This window comes from Crinia signifera, chromosome 3, assembly GCF_055691185.1.
Source record: "Crinia signifera chromosome 3, ASM5569118v1, whole genome shotgun sequence".
Taxonomy (NCBI): domain Eukaryota; kingdom Metazoa; phylum Chordata; class Amphibia; order Anura; family Myobatrachidae; genus Crinia; species Crinia signifera.
In genome coordinates this window covers 207,198,401-207,224,264 of record NC_139219.1, presented here as the reverse complement: position 1 = coordinate 207,224,264, position 25,864 = coordinate 207,198,401, and the positions used below count along the sequence as shown (strand labels likewise).

Here is a 25,864-nt window from a genome sequence, read left to right as displayed (position 1 = left end):
GCTGTACTATTGTTAAGTCCTGTGGTACTGTCGGTAAGTCCTGTGCTGTCATTAAGTCCAGTGGTACTGCCGCTAAGTCCAGTGGTACTGCCACTAAGTCCAGTGGTACAGCCAACAGCCATATAAGTCCAGTGACAGTCAAATGGTACAGCCAACAGCCGTATAAGTCCAATGACAGTTCAGTGGTACTGCCGCTAAGTCCAGTAGTACAGCCGGCAGCCGTATACGTCGAATGACAGTCCAGTGTACATTTTTTTTTAAATAAAAGGGTTATTTTAATCTGTCTACTGTTTCCAGGGTTTGCCATGTGTGTGGTACACTCTCCTGTGCTGTATATAATAAATAACCTCAAAATAAAAGGGTTATTTTAATCTGTCAATTTTTTTCAGGCTTTGCTGTGTGTGTCTGGTTTAAGATACACTCTCCTGTGCCGCATAGTTTTATAACTACAGAAAGAAAATGGAGAACAAAAATTTGGAGAATAAATTAGTGAAAGAACAAGAACCATTTCCTCCTAGTGCTTAAGCTGCTGCCACTACTCATGACATAGTACATGAAATGCCATCAACGCCATCTGCCAAGGCCAATACCCAATGTCATCGTAGAGGGCATGTAAAATCCAAAATGGCAATGTTCAGTAACTTGTAGAAAAAAAAAAAATGTAAATCGTTTGAGGAGAAATGTAAGAGAAATGTAAGAGTGGCAGGGAACGGCTAAGGCCCTGGCATACTGTATGTTCATGACTATTGGTTTAGCTTCACACGATGATCTGAGCCTTCCTCCTCCCGCTAGAAAATTTAAGCGTGTTAAGCTGTCATCAAAAACACAGCAAACAAATGTGCCTTCTAAAGACATGGTATTACAAATCCCAAAGGAGAGTCCAAGGGTGTTGGTGGTTGCAATGCCTGACCTTCTTATCACAGTACAAGAAGAGGTGGCACAGTCCAGTTCCTGATTGTGAGATTGAAGGTGTCAATGTTGCACACCAGGAGGAGGATATTGATGTAGCTGGCGCTGAGGAGGAAGTTGATTAGGATGCTGTCGATGGTGGTTTGCTTAAATGAGGCAACAACTGTAGTTGTCTGTGGGATGCAAAATGCCGTTGCCATGCCTGGGTAGAAGACCAAAAATTACACTTCTTTGGTCTGGAATAATTTTTATCTGGACAAAAATGTTTGGTACTTGTGTAATATCACGGCGACCATCGCATCACATACCACTAAATAGGGTATGCGATGGTATGCAATGCGATTTTTGTATGAAAAAGGCAAAATGTACAATTAAATATCAGCAAATGGCATGCGATGTGATCGCATGCCATTTTTAATTGTACAAGCACCCTGATGGGTGCATACGATGTTAAATGCCCCCAGAAAGTTAAATGCCCCCCCATTGTCAATGCGACCCCCACTACGAAGGACAACCCGAAGCGTGGCGTGCGCCGTGAGCCCGCGAGGGGCGGCGGTACGTGTCCTCCGACCTTTTCATACCCCCACTATCCACGTCGGCGTGGTGCTGACTTTAGATAGTGTGGCGAGCGCAGCGAGCCATCGACCCCGAAGAACGGCGAGCTCAGTGAGCCCCGTCAGGGGAATTGTAATATGAGCCCGAAGCGTGGCGAGTGCAGCGAGCCCCATGAGGGGCCGTGGAATACATGTAAAGTCATCCGCGTCCGCTCGCCTTGCTGCGCTCGCCACACTATCTATAAATCAACTCCACACCGACGTGGATAGTGGGGGTATGAAAAAGTTGGAGGATGCGTACCGCCATGCTCACCACGTTTCGGGTTGGCGTTGATAGTGGGGGAGGCGTTGACAATGGGGGTGCATTTAACATTGTAATCACCCATCAGGGTGCTTGTACAATTAAAAATCGGATTGCATTGCATGCATCGCATGCCGCTATGTCGCATGCGATGCGATGCATGTGATGTACTAAGATCAACATCATGGGCGCCGTGATAATACACAAGTACCAAATGTTCTCACCATATGTAGTTTATCTAACGCTGCAATAAGCAGGGATAACACCATTGGTCACCTTGGGACATTCTCGCTTATGCATCACCTGAAATTCGTTCATAAGTCATGGTTTAGTTCAGAAACTGTGGCTAGGGCTGTAAGCAGTCCAGGGACACCTAAATCCCTTCATTCTGTTGTATCCAAGCACCTGAAAACCATACCTGCAAGTCACTCCTCGTCAATTTCCTCCACGATCCGGATCACAGGTAGTCCTGCAGGCCATGTCACTGGCATGACTGACTCCTCTTCTATCTGGAATTCCTCCGGAGGATCCTGCAGCACTACACTTACTGCTGCCACTACGGCTGTTGCTGCTGAGAGTCGTTCATCATCTCAGAGAGAAAGTAAGAGCACCAGTACATCTTTCACAATGCAATTGACCATCCAACAGCCGTTTGCGATGAGGACAAAGTATGACAGTGGTTATCATATGGCAAAGCGGATAACTGCGGCCTTGACAGTTATGTTGGTGTTAGACGTGCATCTGGCATCTGCCATCAGGGGAGTGGGATTTAGATGATAGATGGAGATATTGTGTCCCTGGTACCAAATCCCATCTACATTCCACTTCACTAGGCAGGGGATACCCAGTATGTACAGAGTTGTCTGAAAAAGTGTCCTCAGTGCCCTGAAAAATGCGGTTGTACCCACTGTCCACTTAACCATGGACATGTGGACAAGTGGTACAGGGAAAATTAAGGACTATATGACTGTGACAGCCCACTGGGTAAATGCATCACCTTCCGCAGCAGCAGCATCTCCGAAACGCCTTATCCTTCCAAGGTAGGCTACCTTGTGTATCTCCGGTTTCAGTAAAAGGCACAACCTCTTAGAGAAATGGAGGGAAATCATTGTGCAGTGGCTTACCGCACTTAGAATTTCCTGGGGATTTGTGGTATCGGACAATGCCAGAAACATTGTGCGGGCATTACATATGGGAAATATCCAACATGTGCCATGTTTTGCCCACACAATAAATGGTGTTGCAGCATTTCCTTTGCTGTTAAAGAGATGCTTGCGGTGGCCAGCAGAATTGCGGGACTTTTGCCATTCTGCTACTGCATGCTGAAGGATGGAGCAACATCAAAAACAGCTGAACCTGCCCTGCCATCACCTCAAACAAAAAAGTTATGAAGCGCTGGAACTCAACCCTCTATATGCTGAAGAGGAGCAGCAAAAGGCCACTCAAGCCTAAACACCACTTACAACATAAGGAGCAGGGATGCACCTGAATTAAGCGCAGTGGAGACTGATTTCCATGTTGCGCAATGTTCTCCAGCCATTTGAATGTGCCACACCTGAAGTCAGTTCCGACACTGCCATCTTGAGTCAGATCATTCCCCTGATCAGGCTGATGCAGAAGCAGCTGGAGAAAGTGTAGGAGGACCTAAAGCATTGCAATTGAACAAAGCTTGTAGCTCTTGTGGATGAAGACATTCATACACTTTGCCAGGTTATGAGGGTGGTGAGTCTATTAAAATCATACATTTTGGCCACCATGCTCGATCCTCTGTTTAAAGTGTATGTTGTGTCTCTGTTTCTGGTGGACACAAGTCTATAGCGGGGCAAAGACCTGCTGGTCAGGAGATTGTCATCTGAAACAGACTGTGACATGGCAACAGCTCCTTCTTCATTTTCTCCTACACCTGTGGCAGCGAGGAAAAAGATCAAATTTCCTTTTAATGGTAATCTATTCGCCCAAGGGTAATCCTACGCAGAGCGCCTAAAATAGCTGCCGCACCTGGTACCTTGTCAGGGTGGAGTACACAACCCCTGCATTAGGCTTACTGTTTGCTCAAGGGTTTCTTTTGTCTGTGACTTGTCTGTTACTGTAGCATCAACATCCTCTGTATTATGTGCATTGTTTTTTAATGTCTGTAAAGCACCTTGAGTCCTGTTGGAGAAAGTGCGCTATATAAATTAAACTTACTTACTCGACCCACTTGCAGTGATGCAGGGCAGGCAGGAGCGAGTTTGGACATTTGGTCCAGACTGAAGGACCTGCCAATGATTGCTGACATGTCCACTATCACTGCATACGATGCGGTCACCATTGAAAAATGCTGGAGTATTACTTCAGTGAAAGCATCCAAGTAGACATGTCAGAGAGTCTGTACCTGTACTGGCAGGAAAAAAGGGCAGTTCTGAGGCCCTGTACAAACTGGCTCTATTTTACCTCAGTTGTCCTGTCAACAAAATGAGAAAAATGGCAAAACTTGTATGTACAATTCATTTTATTCCCTACAGGCATATAAAACAAATGGTTACAGTAATTATTAGATGAATGAATAGCATTGCTAATTTCCTATTAAAATAATGATATAAATTAGAAATAAGGCAGTACACAAATTTTGGAATCATCTATTTCACATTTATTCTTGTATCTCTCTTCTTTATTGTAGCAATATTGTTCTGTGCCTACAGTTGGTCTGGACTCATACAATCTTCAAAGGACAAATCTATCATATCCAGCTAAAAGCACAACAGACTCTAAAGAAGATACCGCACGTTATGTGCCTCCAAATATACACGAAGACCATATTACATATAGAGACATATCTCATGCACATTTTTCATTGCAAAAATCAAATTCATCTAATATTGTGACTACAGAATCTCAAGGCAACACTTATTTAACAAAATCTTCAGGTTCCTCAAATATTTCAGAAACTCCAAGCTACAGTGCACCAAATATAAGTAAGTGTCCAAGGTCAAATGCATTGTCACCTCTACCTATACAGGTTATCAAGTATCCTCTTTGTCAAAGCCCCAGCCCTCTTCACTCTCCATTTTATGGTTCCTCCTCAACAATATGTAGCATGAATGTATGCACATCTCCAGTTCCAAGACCTGAATCTGCTTCACCTGTGTCATCACGACTTTCTTTTTTAACTGCTTTGCTAAAATCTAAGAAGTCAGATTATGAAAGAGGCCTTTCTCCAGATCTAAATCAGTATCAAATTGAGCCTAAGCCAACCTCCCCAACTGTAGCATTTCAGAAATCATCACTGCCACCTCGAAAATCGTTATCCTGTTTTTCTCTTGACTATGTAAAAGAATCTAAAATACCATCATTTCAAAAGAAAAATGAAATTCTTTCTTCAGTTTCAGATTCTAACATTTTACATGGTGACTCCTCATTCTATCAGAAGCCACTTAGAACATTTTCCCCAGACTCATTAAACTTTAAGTCATCTTCAGGAACACTCCTTTCTCAGAAAGGAGTTGTGTCTCCATATTCTCAATTGTATCGCAGGTCCATTACACCACCATACACCACCAGAGAGAATATTTCATTATTAAATGATAAACCTCCATTAAGCAAAAATATATGTTCACCAATAAAAAAAGATTGTGTATTTGGTAAATCGAGAAAGGTTACACTATTTCCACCTCCTTTACATTTCAATCCATCATATGTCAGGCAAAAAGAAAACGTGATGCCACATTTAAAAAGATGTAAAGCATCAAGAGATATTAGATCCCCCTCTTATGGTTCTAGTGTTTCTAGTGAGAGTTCAAACCAGAACTATAAAAAAACTTGCTCCTCAATGGACGTTCAACAAATTCATGGGTTTCCTCAACCCTGTTCAAACATACTGTACGATGAAAATATGGAATCAGACATGGACATATCGCCACCACTACATCCAAGCTACTCGTGTCATTCCTATAGTACTGAAGAATTATCAAGAAAACATACACCAAGAAATTTACCTACTGACAGTTTGACGCTACCAGAATCAGTCTTGTCAAGATCCTGTGAATTGCGGACTACAAGCTCTTTAGCTCAGAGATGTGATGAAGACAATAAAAAGGTACATCTATATATCTGATATGCATCCAATCAAATGTTACTCATTTCTAACTTTAATATTACCATAAACATGGTGTATATATAATGAAACACATGTATGGTGGAAAACAGCATGCTCCTCCTTCTGACAAATTTACAGTAGCTGCACTGGCAATTATGCTAATTAATTTTGCAATTGTATAAAATGTTGACCATACAAGTTTAATTGTAGCATGGCATGACATTCAAACTATTAATAGGATGTACAAGGAATACTTAAGATTGGATCACTTCATATAAAGTAAGATAAAATATATACTATATGTGGAACATTATAGTATATAATACACTGTAAATATAAATTCATTTCGATCTTCGGACTCTTCATATTGAGTAAGATATAGGGGAAATTTACTAACAAAAAATCGTGAAAAAAAATCGTATTTTCAATTTTTTCATACGAAAATACGAATTTTTTTTGGCGTATACGTATTTTTGGCATTTACTATGCCAAAAATACCAATTTTTGTATTCATATTGATGGGACATTCGTATTTGTATTTACAAATACGAATGAATACACCATCAATAGAATACGCCAGGAAACACAATTCAAAAGAATGGTGGTTCCTGATTTACTAAGCGGCCGTATTAAAAATACGGCCGCTAATTAGTGTAAAACAGCCGCGAATATATGGCAGGAAAATACACTTTATTTTCCTGTCGTATTTGGCAGAAGCCTGCACGGATCAGTCAGATCCATGCAGGCTTCAGTGTTAAAAAATAGAGAAATAAATAAATAAAAACAGCGTGGGGTCCCCCCCCCAGCCGTAACCAGCACCAGGCTGAAAGAGCCGGGGCCGGTAATAAAAAATCAGGAAACCCGACAAATAGGGGTTCCCCGATTTTTAAAAACCAGCCCCAGGCTCCAGGTCCAGACAAAATGACTAGGGGTCCCCCGTATTTTAAGAACCAGCCCCAGGCCAAACCAGCAAGCAGGGTAATGTCACAGCCGGGGGACACTTATTATATAATGTCCCGCGGCCAAAACATCACCCTACTGACCAGTCAGCCTGGCCAGGGGCCCTGGGGGAGTGTGGACCCCCCCAATAAAGGGGTCCCCCCTCCTCCAGGACTTACCTGACCAGGCTGAAGCCTGGTGCTGTCCCCGGTGACCCTGTGTGGCTGATGTAAAAGAATAGAATAAAAACTATTTTCTTTTACTGTGGAACTATGAGTCCCAGCAAGCCTTCCCCGCAAGCTGTGACTTGGAAAACCACAAGTCCCAGCATGCGGGGCATTAAAGGGCCCGCTGGCACTTGTAGTTCCACAGTAATAAAAATAGTCAAATAAACACACACTGACACACAACAGAAATAAAACTTTAATACATCCAAAGCCCACACATACTGGGGTATTGGAAGTATTGGAAGTATTTCCTTTTTTCCACAGCAAGACACTAAGGGGGTATTCAATCGCCGGCGACCATCTCCCCAAGGGGGAGATGGCCGCCGGGCCCTATTCAATGCTGTCTTCCCCGACAGCTTTGAGCAGGGTTTCTCGGCAGAACGAGCCCGACTTCACAAGCTGTCGGGCTCGTTCTGCCGAGAAAGATCGGGAAATGACGAGCTGCTGGCTGCAGCTCGCCTCTTCCCGGCCGCAACTCGTGGCCACGCCCCTTCTCATCCCACTGCAGGCGGGACATTGAATCCCTAGATGGGTGGTGCGCTATCAACAGCTGCTGGCACTGGGTTGTCAAGCCCAAAGGTTTTATAGTAAAAAAAGAAAAAAATGTGCCAGCGCTGGCTGAACAATTAGAAAGACCAGACGGTTTCACAAAAATTTAACAATTTATTTTATACATATAAAAACAATCAAGAAAATGATAAAAAACACATTAAATGAAATGAGCACAGGATGCTTTTGCTAATGAATTGCAGAGCTCCACAAGTGTGGAATTCTTGTGTAATGATATTAAAGTTATATTACCATCTGCTGTTGTCTGGTGTAAGGGCTGTAGGCACCAGAGGGGGAGTGATGATCAAGTCCCATGTAGTGGTTCCCTGGTTAGGGATACGGGCAATTCTCCCTATTGGGCGTCTTCTCCTTTAGGCTGGATACTTAGGAATTGGCTTGAATCCCATAACAAGATTTGTAATCCAAATGAAATTAGGAGAATGTAGACGTCTGTGGGAGAAGGGACATCACTTGTACCAGATGGGAGATGGTCTTTTTTTCAGGTGGATTCAATGTCCCATGCAGGTGGGACATTGAATCCCGCCTGCATGTTCTCGGTCCTACACATTGAAGACCCCCCTTAGAGATACATTTACTATGATAGGAGTTCTATTGAAGATGGGATGTGGCCCATAGCAAACAATCAGATTGTATCTAATATCCACTAGTAGTTTCTAAGAAATACATTGAATCTGACTGGTTGCTATGGGCAACATCCCGTCTTCAATAGAACTCCCATCTTAGGAAATTTACCCCTTGATGTGACAGATAGTTGTTAAAACCTGGCAAGTAGTTTACAGAGGCTCCAGATCCTCTGATGAAACCCTTTTTTGAACAGATACTGGAGCATTCAGTCCCTAAAGACCTCCACAGATTGCTCCCACTGTAACAATGTGTTAAGAGTATAACATTCTTTTTCAAGGTAGTCTGCATCTGGCTGTGAAAAAACTATGTTCACTGCCCTCTTTGGAGTTATACATCAGGAATTAAGGAAAGTAATTGGAAATTTTTTTTTTTTTGGTATACTGTATGTTCTTTTTTATTTCTTATTTTCTTTATTTTTCTTTGATTTGATGCATAACCTTTAAGTTGGTTATATTCATTCACTAGACTACAGTACTAATGTAGCATATGAATCTCCCTCTACTCATGGGTATGGGTCACAGGGTCAATTGTATTTAGGTCAACGTACATTGGGTCAATCACTGAAGGTCGACACGGCTTAAGTTGACACCTGAAATAGGTTGACCTAGCTAAGGTCGACAGGGTCGGAAGGTCAACACAAGCATTAGATCGACAATAGGAAGGTCGACAGTCAAAAGGTCGACATGAGTTTTTCATTTTTTTTGTCCCTAATGTCGACATAGTGGACATGGACAGCATCTAAGTGGCCAACATCACACAGTTTCCTGTTGGATTGGAAACAACAAAGAATACAACAACAATGGTGAGATGGCGCCCTGGGGGCAGGTCTTATTAATATATAGCCTTGATTGGCACTCAACAACAATAATAAAAAGTCCCAAAGTCCTTGAGTGTATTTATTTTCATAAAAACAGTAAACAGTTTTATGTTTACTGTGAAAATATTCCATCTACGCTCAAAAAGTTGCAAAAAAACTGAACATCTGCCATTATGTGAAATTTTATCAACTTTTATCAACTTTTTATGAAAATAAAAACACTCAAAGACTTTGAGATTTTTTATTATTATTGTTGAGTGCCAATCGAGGCTATATATTAATAAGACCTACCCCCGGGTGCCATCTCACCATTGTTGTTGTATTACTTGATATATATGTATATTAAAATGGTTTTGTCTATTTGTCTCAGTGGCTATTTACATTTTATGAGTACTTCTTAACAAATGTTTACATTTCGTAGTACATATTACAATGTACAGTAAGCCTTCATTTTACACTATGTGTAAATCTATTGGTAGACCCGTGTAGTATTATTAGTCGTTTAAGAGTATTGTAAGATTTCTTTAAAAATAATCTGATGGTACTTTATTAGAATCAATACATTTTATTAAAATAATGCACAAATCTTATGGCAAGTACTACTGAACATCTTGCATCGTCAATTGCAATAACTGTGTCTGGGAATTGAGGGAAACTAGCTGCTTTTTAATTTACCATTTCAATGATAAATACAGTCTACAAATATGTTGTGTGCTCTAATTGTATATACATCCCTGCAAGCTACTTTCAGTTCCCAATTAATCCTTTGAGTGCCAAGTGAATTTGTCAAAATAGGTGTGAAAATTGGCAAGCAAACTTTTTTTGTCATCATAATGACCTGTAGGGTGACATTCTATGCTTTGCGCTAAATGCGCATGTTTTATTCGCGCACCACATCGCCGCAAATTGCACTTTTACAAATCGCACTTTTCAGTCAAAATGCGCATATTTAATGTGATGCGCATTGGAGGCTGAAAAGTGCGAAGAGGGGCGATTTGCGGCGAAGTGGTGCGCTGTATTTAGTCCTGAAAATGTGCGATTTTCATGTCTGAAAATCTCACATTTGCAGGACAGCGCAAAGTTTAAAAAAAAAAACGAGCGCGGGGTCCCCCGCCCGAGTATAACCAGCCCCGGGCTCACTGAGCCGGTGCTGGTGACATAAAATCAGGGTCCCCGACAAATAGGGGTCCCCTTGATTTCATGAAACCAGCACCAGGCTCAAGGTCCGGCGCTGGTTCCCAAAATACGGGGGACAAAGTGACATGGGGTCCCCCGTATTTTAAGAACCAGCACCGGACACAACCAGCCAGCAGGGTAATGCCACAGCCGGGGAAAACTTATTATATAAGCTCCCGCGGCCAAAGCATTAACCCCCTGGCTGGTCAGCATGGGCAGGGGTCCTGGGGAAGTGGGGACCCCCCCAATGAAGGGGTCCCCCCCCTCCAGGACTTACCAGCCCATGCTGATAGTCCCAGGACCCCTGCCCATGCTGACCAGCCAGGGGGTTAATGCTTTGGCCGCGGGAGCTTATATAATAAGTTTCCCCCGGCTGTGGCATTGCCCTGCTGGCTGGTTGTGTCCGGTGCTGGTTCTTAAAATACGGGGGACCCCTAGTCACTCTGTCCCCCGTATTTTGGGAACCAGCGCCGGACCTTGAGCCTGGTGCTGGTTTCATGAAATCAAGGTGACCCCTATTTGTCGGGGACCCTGATTTTATGTCACCAGCACCGGCTCAGTGAGCCCGGGGCTGGTTATACTCGGGCGGGGGACCCCGCGCTCGGTTTTTTTTTAGTTTAACCCTTTCTTTTATTTTTTAAGCAGAACCCTGCACAGAACATTGCGATCTGTGCAGGGTTCTGGCTAATTCGCCAAACAGACCCTGGTCTGAAATAAGTGCGAAAATTAGGCACCTAAATAATGCGATGTGCAAATGCGCATTGCATTAAATAAGTGACTTGTATACTTTTCTATACGAAAACATCTGGATGCGATAAAAATGCAAATTAATCTCGCAATTTTACTCAGCATACCTTAACGCTTATAATATGCGATTTCAGTCCCTTAGCGCATCCCATTAAATTAACGATTTAATGGGAAAATGCGATATCGCCATTTTGTGGTCTAATTACCGCAAAAAAACGGAAATCGCAGAGCATAGAATGTCACCCGTAATGTTTTCCTTATATAGGAAATAGGGGGTGAGATTTAATAGGATGAGAGATTCAGAAAATGAGAGATTTGGTAAGAAGTCTCCAGTTTTTTTAAAGCGGCAATCATTTACACTGCAAAACTAGTTTGACCTTGCAGTGTAAATGATTGCCGTTTTAAAAAAAATGGAGGTTTCTTACCAAATCTCTCACTTATAATCTTTTTTCCCCAAAATTTTAATTTTAATTTATATAACAAATGTGAGCACCGCTGGAATTTTAGCAGAAATATCACAGAGATGTTGGCACTCAAAGGGTTAAAAGCTCATACCAACATACAATTTTCAGGTTAAATTACAATATCTAAATCATTTTGGAAAATGATATGGTACTGTATGTGTAAATCAACACAGCACATACAATAATGAAAATCTAAGCTAAGCAATATATAAAGCAAATCAATAAGCTATTGTTTTGATAAAATAAATAGATATTATTTGTGATAATTGTTTGTTCATTTTAGTTGTACAAAATCAAGTCACGCTACAAAGCATTTGCGGCAATTCCTACAAACACCTTGCTGTTGGATCAGAAGGTAAATTATGGTTTTATTATTTATATGAATGTTGCTAATTATTGATTCTTACAATAATAAGCTTTTTATGAGCTGTTCAAATTTAACAATTATGTCGTTTTCATTGCATGAGTAGGTTCTGAAATAAAGCATCGGGCAGGGGGAAAGCCACTCAGTGTGTATGCACTGAGCGGCTACCCCCCCCCCCCCCCCCCAGCGATAACAGTGGCCCATTGTGTATGGACCTTTAGGAACACAGGCAGATATGACTACAGGTAATCCTACAACAGGATAGAATTATTGCAATAAGAGATTATGTAAAAATAGGAAGAGTGATCACTTCCTCCATCTTCAACAATATTAATACATTATAGAACACTAAATTTGATCAAAATACAACAAAAAAGAAATACTGTAAAATAGATCAAAGCTCTAAAGCAAATATGCACCCTTCATGGTATCTGCATCTTAAATGGAACAGTCAGAAATCAATTTTTTTTTATTGCTGGTTGCTTAATGCATGGTGGACTTTTGGAAGCAGTCCACATGGAGGCAGCGTCTGTTGAGGGGGTGGGGTCTGTTGAAGGGGCCTGATTCTTAACTGGACACAGTTGCAGCTGTTCTGCAGTTGTGTTTGTGACTTTATGCTCTTTCCACTACAATGCTGTTGCATGATGTCATGGGCGGATTAGGAATTTAAAGTGGCCCTGGAATAATTTAAAAAAAATGGCCCCCTTAAACACTCACATCAACAGCCTGATACATTCTACCCCTTAAAACATATACTGTAAGCTTTGTGCACTAGACGCACGTGCGACACACCCCCTAACACTGTCCTGTTTGGGACGCTCGTGCGTATGAGATGCTCGTGCATTCAACTAACATGGAGCGCCTCTCTGCTGGCGTCTGCCAGGGTTGGGCATCTGTCAGTTCCCGGCGCTATTTGTGAAGCGCGTCCTCCGATGCTGTTACTGTATCTGCAGCACACTCAACCCTGTGGACTCCAGCAGCTTTACTCGTTACTTTACACTACGCTGACTACACTTGGTACGCTGCCTTACTACGACTATGCTGGATTACGCTGACTATGTAGCTCTGACTACGCTGACTATGTAGCTCTGACTACGTTGCATGCGCCGGCGCCATGATAATACACAAATACCAACTACATTATTGTTGCTGTTCAAGAGTGTACTGTACTGTATCAACAGGAGCTCAGGGAAATCCTGCAATACCAAATATTGCAGTGGTATGAATTTATTCATACGTGTATTATTGCGTTCTATAGCTTCATAGTCCCGAATTTCATAGCTATGTAGTTTCAAATTTGTGCACTAAATAGGAGCCCACAGTTCATGGATATGTAATATGGGACTATGAAGCTACAGCAGTGCTCCTGACCAACACAACCTCTTTGTCCTTCACACAACTACTAGTATAATACAGATTATCAATCCTGGCAACCGACCAGGGGTGGATTGGCAATAAAAGCCACATGGAAGATTACCAGTGGGCCAACATGCCTGTGGGACCACCTATGGCTGGGAAAGTTAAGAGGGAGACAGACTGGTGGTGTAGATGTTTTAAGGTGAAGAATGTATCAGGCTGTTGATGTGAGTGTTTAAGGGAGACATTTTTTTTAAATTATTCCTAATCCATCTATGACATCATGCAATAGCATTGTAGTGAAATGAGCATAAAGTCACAGACACAACTGCAGAACAGCTTACACTTCAAGTAATCCACGTCCCCACAAGTAATCCGCGTCCCTGTCTGGGGCTCGCTGCACTCCATGCCGATGAGGATAGTGGGGGTGTGAACAGGTCGGAAGGACGGGTACCATGTCCGATCGCCACGCTTCGGGCTGATGTGGATAGTGGGGTTGTTTCAGGAACACAATCCCACCTGTCATGTCAGGCAAGTTAAATGGTCAATGGTTCCCACACAATGTAATTAGCGCTGACTGACTACACTAACTACGTAACACTGACTGACTATACTAACGACGTAAGCTCCGGCTAGCAGCGAACATAATGACTATGCTGCCTGCGGGAATACGGCTGATACTGACAGGGACGCTAACTACGCTGGCTGCGGGAACACAACGCTGATACTGGCAGGGGCGCAGACTACGCTGGCTGCGGGAACACTACGCTGATTATGACAGGGACACTACACTAACTACGTAACGGGCGCCATGATAATACACAAGTACCATGCATTTATTTAGATACAAGAGTTAGACACTTCCTTTTCTTATTAAACACTTCATTTGTTTCAACTTTTAAACACAATATATGTATGTCATTGTCCAGTGTATCTTTCCTCTATATATCACTGTACGCTCATACTCTTTTTCAAAAGAATATATAAAAAATAACGTTTTCATATCATTTCCCTCAGTGCATCTGAGCAACACAACCTCTTTTTCTTTTACACAACTACTAGCATATATGTGCGGTTGTATAGGCTGCACCCATGCAACTAAAACTACAATAAATGTGAGATAGCTGATAAAGGGCTCGATTCAGACTGGTTCTCAGGACCAATTATCGATACACTGTGCATGGATGCGTATGGATCACAGTGCACATGCGCAAGGCCATCCTGTGTACAGATATGTACGGCTCTATATCCCTGATCTGTATTATAAATTGATCTGCAATGAGCAGATAGCATAGAAATGTTGGGTCACCTGCTGGGTCCTGTAAAAGTTAATTGTTGTTATTATTTTGCTCAGGTGAAAATGTATTTCTATGACACTTCTGTACATTTACAGTAATTCTATTATACAGTAATTCTATTGGGAAAATGTTGATGAACTCTCACTACAAATTGATATTCTGTACTCAATTCCCATTTATGCTCACAGCACATGGCACAGATGTTTAGCTATATTAGGGCAAAATGTGACAGTGTGTGGTTGAGAATAATAAATATAGTCAGGCTATTAACTTGTAGGTATTGGTATAAATAGTATATGTCCAAGCAAAAATGAAAGGAATTAAAGTAGATGCTGTGCTGCCAAAATCAATAGAGAGAAGTGGAATTGGGGGAGGGGATGTCTGGCTATTACCTACGGATAGTATATACTATACTATGTACACTGATGATTCATTTGAGCTTTTAGTTTAGATTCAATCTTGGTATAGTGATTCCTATGTGTTGTAAATATTTTCTGTCATTTTGTATTCAAATCAGCTTTTAAGTTAATTAGCCAAATGTATCAACAGTGAATAGAATTATATTGATTTATTGTATTTGGTTTAGGTTAACTATGAATTGTTTTTCCGTCAGGCAATTGATGATCCTGAAGTAAACAAAATGCATGCGGCAAATGAAGATAAAATGGAGTCACGTACTGAGGTACAATAACATTTTCATGGATCTCTTCTAAATTGTGCTTGAGGCTACATTTTTACTTTATTTGTACTTATACTTTTATTTTTTAGATGTGTTCTCCTGCATTACTGAGGCAACAGACGGAGGAAATTTGTGCCGAAATTGATGAGGTATAACGTGACCCCCTGCCTTTCGTAATTGTTATAATAACAGAACAACTGTTCTGTTTTTACATTTGTACTAAAATAAGCACTGCAAACTGTTTTTTTTTGTTAGTTTGTTTAAATTTGACCTACAGTACATAGAAAAAATTTAGTTTTGTGATTGTCCTCTACAGGGGTCATAAGTCTTTGAGTCAAATGTTGCAAAGCTGTACCTTTATAACTGCAGAGAAATTAGGGCCTGATTCACGGTCGATCTCTGTTGTGCGAATTCACGATCCATTTCATTATGAATTGACTATGCATGTGTACGTAGTATAGTACGCATGCTAATGACAAAAATAGTGAAGAATTCTAATCTCAATCCCCTCGCAATTTGATGAACAGGAAGTCAGGGTTTGGGGGTGGTGACTTTCAGATTTCATGGAATGTCAGAAAACAATGCAGCTGTTTTCAGGAATTTTAAGGGAGGGTGTATGACGTCAGCATTGGCTTCGATCAGCCTGTATCTGCTGCAGAGTTGTAAAGGGTCAGAGTTACTCACATTTGCACAGACTGGGAAAATCCTTTGATGGTGAGTGAATGGCGTTTTGATGTGTGACAGGATACCGGATTGCAATATTTACACAATTTACTCACAGACTTACACAGGTGGGTTTTTACTGGCTAACCGCTTACAATCATCTACAAATTTACAGATCAGCGATCAGGTCTGAATCAGGCCTGTAATCTCCTCTACAAACAGCTACAGCACTATAAAACACTCACTAGTCAAAACACAGCAAATGAGATGAGCCACAGAATCCACAATCAGCTTCTCCAACTCCCAGTCGTCACATTAGGGCAAAGTTAGATACCTTTTTTAAATAATTCTCAAGAAGCAGCTGCCTGAAAAATAGACCAAATAGGGCGAGAGAACCGGTGAGCGATTGCAGAGCTGCCAGGAGTGACTATACTAGATAGGTAGGAAAAAGGTTTCATGTAAGATCATAATTTATGGGAAGCAATGCTAAGGTCCAACAGGTAAGTATAACATGCCCGCTAATATGATCCATTCCATTAGGTACTGTGACAGTATTGTTGGGATTGTCATAAAATAACAATGCTGACACCAAGGTATAACATAAAAATAAAACAAAACAGGTTTACTAACTCACAGGTACTTTTCTACACAAAGACCAAATAGTTTGTACCACAATTTGGTGTTTATAGTCACCAACACTTGCAGAGTCCTTCTTCAGTGGGAATGCGTTCTTCCAGGAACCATTGATCCCAAAGTCCCTTCAGGCATATACAGGCTTCCAAACCCCTGACACTAGCCTCCTAGATACTAGCACCCAGCAAAATGACCCGGCACTCTAAATATCCGTTAATTGCTGGCTCTTATGTCTGAAAGGGGTATCAGTGTGCTTGGGGAAAAAAACAATGTATTTTTCTCTTACCCAGTATTACCCCTTCCTTTCATGCACCTGAGTGATATCAACTGAGCATCTGTCACCATATATATGTCTGTGCATCTATGGTCCAGAAGTACTAGATAGAATGTCATCTTAAATTGTACCAAGATTTTTGTCAAATGCAGATAAATAATATCCTCCCTTTCCAAACACATTATAATAATTTACAGAAGCATTAAGACAATATATACAATACTTTTATTTTTCTGCACATAACTTGTTGAAAAAGTGCTTAGACTTGGTCATTGGCCTCTAAAGACCTTTTACTTTTTTTTATCTTAATCGATGTAAACACAGTTACACACAGTACCTATGAGCAATGTTCCTGCACTTTTGCTCAAAATTGATGCTCTGTAGTGGGGGTTAAATGGTGGGGATAGTAGAAAACAAGTGATCCTCGCTGTTTAACCCCCCCGCCGGCCGCTCACTCTATTCAATATTCCAGGGGAATCCTCTCTGTCAGAGGACAGCGAGGATTCCCCCAAACAGCGAGGCTCGTGGGCAATGCAGGGAGCCCACTGCGTTTAGCCGCGAGTCTCGCTGTTTTAGCGGCCGCGTGTGCAAGGGGACAGTTGAATACTGACCCTGCTCGCTGTCACAGCTCACCCGCAGCATTGAATACTGGCCAAAGCATCAAATGTTTTTCTATCCAGAGAATGTCATTCCCTGGCTGACTAAGGACAGGCACTTTAAGCAGTGTAGAGCTGCTAAACCCAGTATAGGACTTTTTCCTTTGATCTTGAAATTTTATCGGTGATGTTAACAGGAAACGGTGATCAGAAAAGACACAGGTGAACTGTTTTGTCAGGGGGTATATTAGGGATTGTGGTCTCTTGTATGTTATGATTGGTGGTACTGATCAAGGTGCTGTGTCCCTGAAAACATTTGATTTGAAAAATGTGACTCTTGGTGCTGACTACTGATGCTCTTATACAGTGTCATAAAAGTCTCCTGAGTACCATTTCTGTAGGAGTCCTGCATGTGCTGGATGCTGGCGCAAAGTAAACGTGCGTGCCAACTGACGTTGCACATATTACATAGTCTGTTTCTTTTTATTTGTTTTATTTGCAAAGTGAGAAAAATTTGATGAATATGTGAGCTCCACTAATAAAGCTTAATCACTCGTATCCTGTTACACCATCATTTGCATGATTGCCTATCAGGTGCTGATTGTTGTGCAGGACGAAGAACAGTTAATATAACGTTTTCTGTCTTTTCTTCTGAGCACTGTAACTCTGCATCTACATCAAGATCAATGAAAATGAAAGGTGATAATAAATCTGCCAATGTAAGTATTTTCAAAAAAGGGGAAGGGGAATTGGGAAAGTCTGCACAGGTTGGTGCTACAGCACCCAAATAGGCCCCAATTGAGATAGTATTGTACAATTTGTGTATGATCTCTGTGGGGGTGCAGCCAAAGACAATGGATTTATAGGCAAAGGAGAAAAAAGAGAAAAGATTGTCTTCTTTTTTTGGCGCACAAAAATAGAATAGAATAGTTCAAGTATTTGTTATGATATTTTTAATAAAATTTAACTTTTAATTTATTTGTTTTTTAAAACTGCATATTTAGTGAAATATTGATGCAATAAACAAAAGATTCTTTTAAAAACGGTGTCAGTGTGTCTTACTTTGATCCTTTTATTTGGCTTTGTTCAGAGACTTGTGTTGAAATTATATTTAGATATCCAGACAATTTATCTCATCATGTGTACTCGTTACGAGCGATTGTTATATATATATATATTGATGCAATATTCCTCAATGGGTTAAATTTGCATCAAAAGTATCCTTTTTGTCTGTTAATCCTCATTCAGAGACATGTATTTGAGACTGTTTCTGGATATCTATTCTATTTATCTCACCATGTGTATTTATACAAACAATTGTTGCAAATATTGATACAATACTTCCTCAATGGGTAATGGTTGTATCAGAAAGATCCTTCTCATCTATTTCATACTCTATGGATATATCAATGAATATTTATATCAATCCTAGAGGGATGGGAAGGTATCAACAGACAGATTTTTTGTATTAACTGTCTTGTCTTGTTTTGCACATGTGACAATATATATAATAAAGTTTATATTTATTCAACAGCATATAGCTCTGATTTTGTCTTGAGTGTTTAACTTTCTGTTTGGGATTGTGACCTTTTCAGCATCTATGCTGTACAGCGCCCGTGAGTTTGTATAGTGTAAACACAATATTTATTATTATTCGAATAGTCTTCCGCTAATTTCCCAGTATGCTGTATATTTATATTGGTTATATACTGGGGTTGCGGTTCTTATTCAGTGTTGATGTCAGTGTAACCTTAATGCCAGTCAGTTAATTCATATGAAGGAAAGTATATGTCACAATAGTCTTTAATCATTCAGGTTTGCTCTAATCCTGATATATGCAGTTTTCCTCTATTAATACGGTGCTATATAATTTGCGCTGTTGGGTAACAACTGCACTATTTAATAGTGTGTTGATGACTTTTACATATAAATATACAAACTTCCTTTATAGATTGCAGCGTTGTCTAATTTCCACATGCTGCTGGGTGATAGTTACCCTATTCATTTGATAAATGTTGGTTCAGCTATAAGCAGTTTCCTCTATTAGTTACGACGTTGTATAATTTCATACACCCGTCGTTGGGAAATGATTGCACTTTTGTTGTATGGTGTATTGTCAGTCAGCGAATTGAAATACATACACTCTTATTCTGTTACCAATAACGTTATATAGAGTTTCACTTTGCCCGTATCACTGGGTCCCACCTCTAATATTTATTCCCAATGGGCTCACAGTCTGCTCAGCATATAATGCCGTTTCCTCTTGATTAATGATAGCGTTATGGATTTCCAATTTATATAGCTCTTGTGTGATTACTCATTTAATAATAGCGTTTATTATATTTGTACGCACCTCTGCGTTATTAATTTATAGCAACTTAAATAGCGAGTTCATATATATGCAGTTTTTTCCTCAATTAATGTCAGCGTTTGTATAATTTAATTTATACACGCCGCTGGGTAACAACTGCGTTATGAGTTTGTAATAGGCTAGTGGTGGGTGTGTGATTTTGTGTAATATCCACCGCTTACTAATCTTTGCGTTATTGCAATAAATACAGATAGGTGCTTTTTTTATTCCAATTAATGCCAACGTTATATGAATCAATTTATACACGCTACTGAGTAACAGGTGTGTTGTTAAATTGTAACGGGCTGACCTCAAGTTCAAATAGTTGCGATTTAACCGCCCCAAATGACAGCGTTTGTATAGTTTAATTTATACACGTTTTTGGGTCATAGCTACAACGTCGTAACTAATAGAGGAAACTGCTTATAGCTGAACCAACATTTATCAAATGAATAGGTTAACTATCACCCAGCAGCGTGTGGAAATTAGACAACGCTGCAATCTATAAAGGAAGTTTGTATATTTATATGTAAAAGTCATCAACACACTATTAAATAGTGCAGTTGTTACCCAACGGCGCAAATTATATAGCACCGTATTAATAGAGGAAAACTGCATATATCAGGATTAGAGCAAACCTGAATGATTAAAGACTATTGTGACATATACTTTCCTTCATATGAATTAACTGACTGGCATTAAGGTTACACTGACATCAACACTGAATAAGAACCGCAACCCCAGTATATAACCAATATAAATATACAGCATACTGGGAAATTAGCGGAAGACTATTCGAATAATAATAAATATTGTGTTTACACTATACAAACTCACGGGCGCTGTACAGCATAGATGCTGAAAAGGTCACAATCCCAAACAGAAAGTTAAACACTCAAGACAAAATCAGAGCTATATGCTGTTGAATAAATATAAACTTTATTATATATATTGTCACATGCGCAAAACAAGACAAGACAGTTAATACAAAAAATCTGTCTGTTGATACCTTCCCATCCCTCTAGGATTGATATAAATATTCATTGATATATCCATAGAGTATGAAATAGATGAGAAGGATCTTTCTGATACAACCATTACCCATTGAGGAAGTATTGTATCAATATTTGCAACAATTGTTTGTATAAATACACATGGTGAGATAAATAGAATAGATATCCAGAAACAGTCTCAAATACATGTCTCTGAATGAGGATTAACAGACAAAAAGGATACTTTTGATGCAAATTTAACCCATTGAGGAATATTGCATCAATATATATATATATAACAATCGCTCGTAACGAGTACACATGATGAGATAAATTGTCTGGATATCTAAATATAATTTCAACACAAGTCTCTGAACAAAGCCAAATAAAAGGATCAAAGTAAGACACACTGACACCGTTTTTAAAAGAATCTTTTGTTTATTGCATCAATATTTCACTAAATATGCAGTTTTAAAAAACAAATAAATTAAAAGTTAAATTTTATTAAAAATATCATAACAAATACTTGAACTATTCTATTCTCTTTTCTGTGCGCCAAAAAAAGAAGACAATCTTTTCTCTTTTTTCTCCTTTGAATGTAAGTATTTTGTAAGGTATGTCAAATGAGCAGTTCCAGATTAGAAACATATTTAAGTTTACATTTATATAATCGCTAATTATGTTATGAGTACAGTTTTTAACAATGAAATTGCTTAGTTTCACCATTGGTACAATTATACCAATTTCAGGTATGTTTTCAAATATAACATATTTAAGGGGGTATTCAATCCCAGACGCTATTTCCGCCGGTGGAGATAGTAGCACTCGCCTTTTCAATGCTCCCATTACCGACAGCATTGAAGGCAGTTTCTGACGAACTAGATCCATCTTTAAAAGATGTTGGATCTGTTTTGCCAGAAACGGCTGCCGTTTAAATTCACAGCTGTTTTTCAATATTTACTCTGCTGTCGTGTTTCCGACACTCGACAGCCATAACATTGAATTCTAGCTGTTGGGTTACAGTCAGAAAAACGTCCCAGGATTCTGACAGAATGTGCCCATGAGTTAAGTAAAACTTAAGTGCTGATAGGGAAACTGAAGTTACCATCTGAGCAGTATTTGCTAATCAGTATACACCTGTGTATAGATCAGATGAGGGTGGAGCTCATATTCATAGGCGTGGAGTGAGAATAGAATAGTGTGGCGAGCGCAGCGAGCCACCGTGCCCGAAGCGTGGCGAGCGGACGCGGATACCTTCACAGGTAAACGCGTCCCCTCGCGGGCTTCCCAGGTGTCCGCGTCGCCATGGACACCTGGGAAGCCCGCGAGGGGACGCGTATAACTGTGAAGGTATCCGCGTCCCCTCGCGGGGCTCGCTGCGCTCGCCACGCTTCGGGCTCGGTGGCTCGCTGCGCTCGCCACGCTATTCTATTCTCACTCCACGCCCTAGTGGATAGTAGGGCATGAAAAGGTCGGAGGACGCGTACCGCCGCCCCTCGCGGGCTCGCTGCGCTCGCCACGCTTCGGGTTCACGTTGATGGCGGGGTGGCGTCAACTACTTTTGGGGGGACATTTCAATGTTCAGGGGTGTTTTTGGCCCATTTACTATTGTTCCTATGATAATTTGGCTAAATTGAGCCATTTCACATTGTTTCCTATGGGAAATCGAATCGAATCGGATCGCATCGCATCGTTCAATATCGTGTATGTGTACGATGCGATGCGATCCGATTTCATTACGGTGCCGTACGTAGAAAACCTGGGCGCCCAGATAGGAAACAAGTACCTAAAAATGTTTTATTAGGAGGTAAATGAAAGTAAGGCATGACATACTGCTAGTTCAACAAATATTATAGTTCATTATGAACAAATGTCACAAGTATTAATAGAACTTTGTCAATAATAGTCAAATATCTGTTTTTACCATACATTTGTTATATGTAGATAAAATTTACACACTTTTGTCTACATCATTAACTCATTTTTTTTTCTTTTTCTTTGCATGCCTAGACACCAAGGCCTCTCTCGAAATCAGCTGGGCGAGAAACTAAATATGTAAGTTCTTTCAAATACAGTATAAAATGGGCACACATTATTGCTAAAAATATGTGTTTTCTTTAATATACTGTATTGCATGTAGAACCTAATTTAGCATGGATCACAAGTTAGAGAAAAAGCAGTTGTGGGAGATCAAAAAGTCGCCGCCCAGACAGAAAGAAAATCCGCCCCTTGCAAATAGCGAAGCATTCGCAGATCCATTCACAAAAGAGAACCATCAAACAGTTTTTACAAACTGTGCCAGACTATGGCTTTCGACTAATCTGCTAAGGAACCAGGCTGGATGTGGTCATCCCTGATGTCATTGACAAACACACACAGAAAACGCCATATTTCTGCCCCTAAACACTGGCTTCCTGTCAATCATCCTGCGGCTTCTATGTGACTTCTATATGTACAGATATTTAGTTGCTGATTGCGGCCACCATGCATGCACAATGTGAATGCTGCACAAGTCATTTTATTACCGTTACTTACAGTATTACAGTTCTTACTTATTACAGGATTACTTTTATCCTTATAAAAACATATTTATGTTCCCTTTGTTCCATTTTTTAAGCAAGGCATGAAGCATTTAGCTGATGTTGACATGCATTGTGTGCTACAGGCCTGAATTGGCCTTTTTACAGATCTCCAAGTGCAGTGTAGTACAAATATACTGTATTTGGGCTTTTTTCAATTGAAAATGGAGTTTGATTTTTTTTTTATGTATATGGAACGGGTTGGGATCATTTGGTCTACAGCAAGTTCATACCCTCCAACATGACCCATTGCATTCGGTACACAATGCTCTGCTCCTGGACTTCCCTGGTAATGTATGATTGCCAGCACCTGTGTGGAACTAGGTAATTGACGAGAAGGGTGTTTCAACACAGTTGATGACAATCATACATTACCAGGGACATCAAGGAACAGAGCATTGTGTACCAAATGGGATATGTTGGAGGGTATGCAAGTTGGTCGACAATCATTAGGTCAACATGGGATTAGGTTGACATGGTTCTAGGTTTACATGGGTTAAGGTCGACATGGCTTTAGGTGGACAGATCATTAGGTCGACACAAGCATTAGGTCGACATTGTCTAGGTTGACAGTCAAAAGGTCTACATGGGGTTTTTTACAGTTTTTTTGACTCGAATATTGACACAGTCAACGTAGACAATGGTTAAAGTGCACCGCGCGCCCCTCGCATGGCTCGCTGCACTCGCCATGCTTCGGGCACGGTGCATTGCTAGGCTTGGCACATTATTTTTTTCTCCGACCACGCCCTAGTGGATGGTAGGGCAAAAAATACCACCTGTTGGCACGTCGGCTCAAAAAACAGTCAAAAACCCCATGTAGACCTATTAACTGTTGACCTAGACCATGTCGACTAATTGCTTGAGTCGGCTTGATGACTGGTCGACCCAAAGCCATGCCGACCTTAACCCATGTTGACCTAGAACCATGTCGACCTAATGGTGTTGACCTAATGCTTGTCGACCATCATGCTGTAGATCAAATGAGCGTATCCCTTTGTACATATGAGCTGTAGCTCAACGCTTTCTCAGCCTGCTGTTATTTATAATACGTACAGGTTGGGTGCAATCGCACAAGACTTATGGATTCTGACAAGAAGGTTTTTATCTGAGCGGCCCCCTTATATCTTAAGGCCCATACACACTTGAAGATTTTCATTTCAAAAGACTTTGCCAAAATCTGTGATAGATATAGCTATCACCAAAGTAGTGCGTACACACTGAGCTATTTTCCCCAAAGAGCGAGAAATTTTCAGGAGGCGAAAGACTTTGCTGAAAATCTTTCATTATAAGGCTATTTACATAATGGGCTGGGTTTGAATTCCAAGGGTGGGAGCAGGGGCCATTTTATTCCTGTTCTTGGTGCCTGATGCAGAACTTATTGCTGGGCTGCATATATTCAGAGCCCAGCACAAGTAAACTCCACCCCGCGCCGCCCTGACCAGGCAAAATCCCACCCATGTGCACGGAAAACATTTCATTTCAATGAACAATTCAATGATGCGCCAGCTCACAACTCGCTAGTGAATCGGAACTCGCGGCCTGGCAGCCAATCAGGCATCAGTGGCTCTTGATTGGCTGCTGGGCCCCAAGCTCCGATTGGCTCATGAGTCGCAAACCGGGGCATCATTTGAAATAGTCACGCCACAGACGGATGGACCTGCTCTGAGATAGCTGGTTTTCCCACCGTTCTGCCCGGCTGTCTCCTTTAGCGATGTAGGTAGGGCCAGACAACAGGGCAAAGTGAGCTGACGGAACGCAGTTCCGTCCCCAGTCCGGCTCACTTTAACCCCAGGTGGCAGTGGTGTAACTAGGGCTCAGCAGCCCTAGCAGTGTCGGGGGGGGGGGGGAGGGAGCAGGCGCCAAAGGGACGCAGGGACACGGCGCTCACAGAGGCTCGCCCTTACACACTGGCCGCCGTTCGTCCTTAAACACTGGCCTGCCCTCGCCCTTACACACTGGCCGCTGCTTCCCTGTCCTCACTTCCGGGCCCTGATGGATCAAAGCAGCAGAGGTACTGTTCTGTGTACCTGCGCTGTCAGCGCATTTTGGGGGGGCTGTTTGGTGGAGATGGCAAGGGGGGGGGCTGTTTGGCGGCAGTGGTGAGGGGTGGCAGAATTTTTATGCGGGGGGGGGGAGAGCTATAATTGTACTACTGCCTGGTGGGCAGTGGTGCCAATAATATATACATTGCTGGCCCGTGGCAGCAATGCATTTATTACTGGTATATGAGTAACATTGGTGGGCAGTGATGACAATAATATATACATTGTTGGCCTGTTGCCAGCAATGTATATATTACTGGCTAATTAATCATCATTGGTGCCCAGTGGTGCCAGTAATATACATTGCTGACCTTTGCCAGCAATGTATATATTACTGGCTTATTAATAATCATTGGTGCATAGTGGTTCAGGTAATATATACATTGCTGACTTGTGCCAGCAATGTATATATTACTGGCTAATTAATAATCATTGGTGCACAGTGGTGCCAGAAATATATACATTGCTGACCTGTGCCAGCAATGTATATATTACTGACTTAACATTGGTGGCCAGCGGTGTGCTCCGTTTTGAGCAGGGCGGGGGGCGGGGCCAGCAGCGCTTTGTATTCTGGCCGGGATGGGAGAGCCAGGTGATCAGCGGGGGAGCAGGGGCTGCAGGGCTTTGCAGCAGCA

General features: G+C 41.3%; 1 protein-coding gene across 1 annotated transcript in view; it reads left to right on the top strand.

Annotated features, from left to right (window-relative positions):
- Positions 1 to 25,864, top strand: part of MLIP (muscular LMNA interacting protein) — a 106,514-nt gene that overhangs the window by 22,382 nt on the left and 58,268 nt on the right. Inside the window, exons 4-9 of the mRNA XM_083174968.1 lie at positions 4,424 to 5,839; positions 11,687 to 11,758; positions 15,035 to 15,103; positions 15,190 to 15,249; positions 17,923 to 17,985; positions 22,619 to 22,663. Coding sequence (XP_083031094.1) covers positions 4,424 to 5,839; positions 11,687 to 11,758; positions 15,035 to 15,103; positions 15,190 to 15,249; positions 17,923 to 17,985; positions 22,619 to 22,663 — 1,725 coding nt within the window. The remainder of the gene's footprint in view (positions 1 to 4,423; positions 5,840 to 11,686; positions 11,759 to 15,034; positions 15,104 to 15,189; positions 15,250 to 17,922; positions 17,986 to 22,618; positions 22,664 to 25,864) is intronic.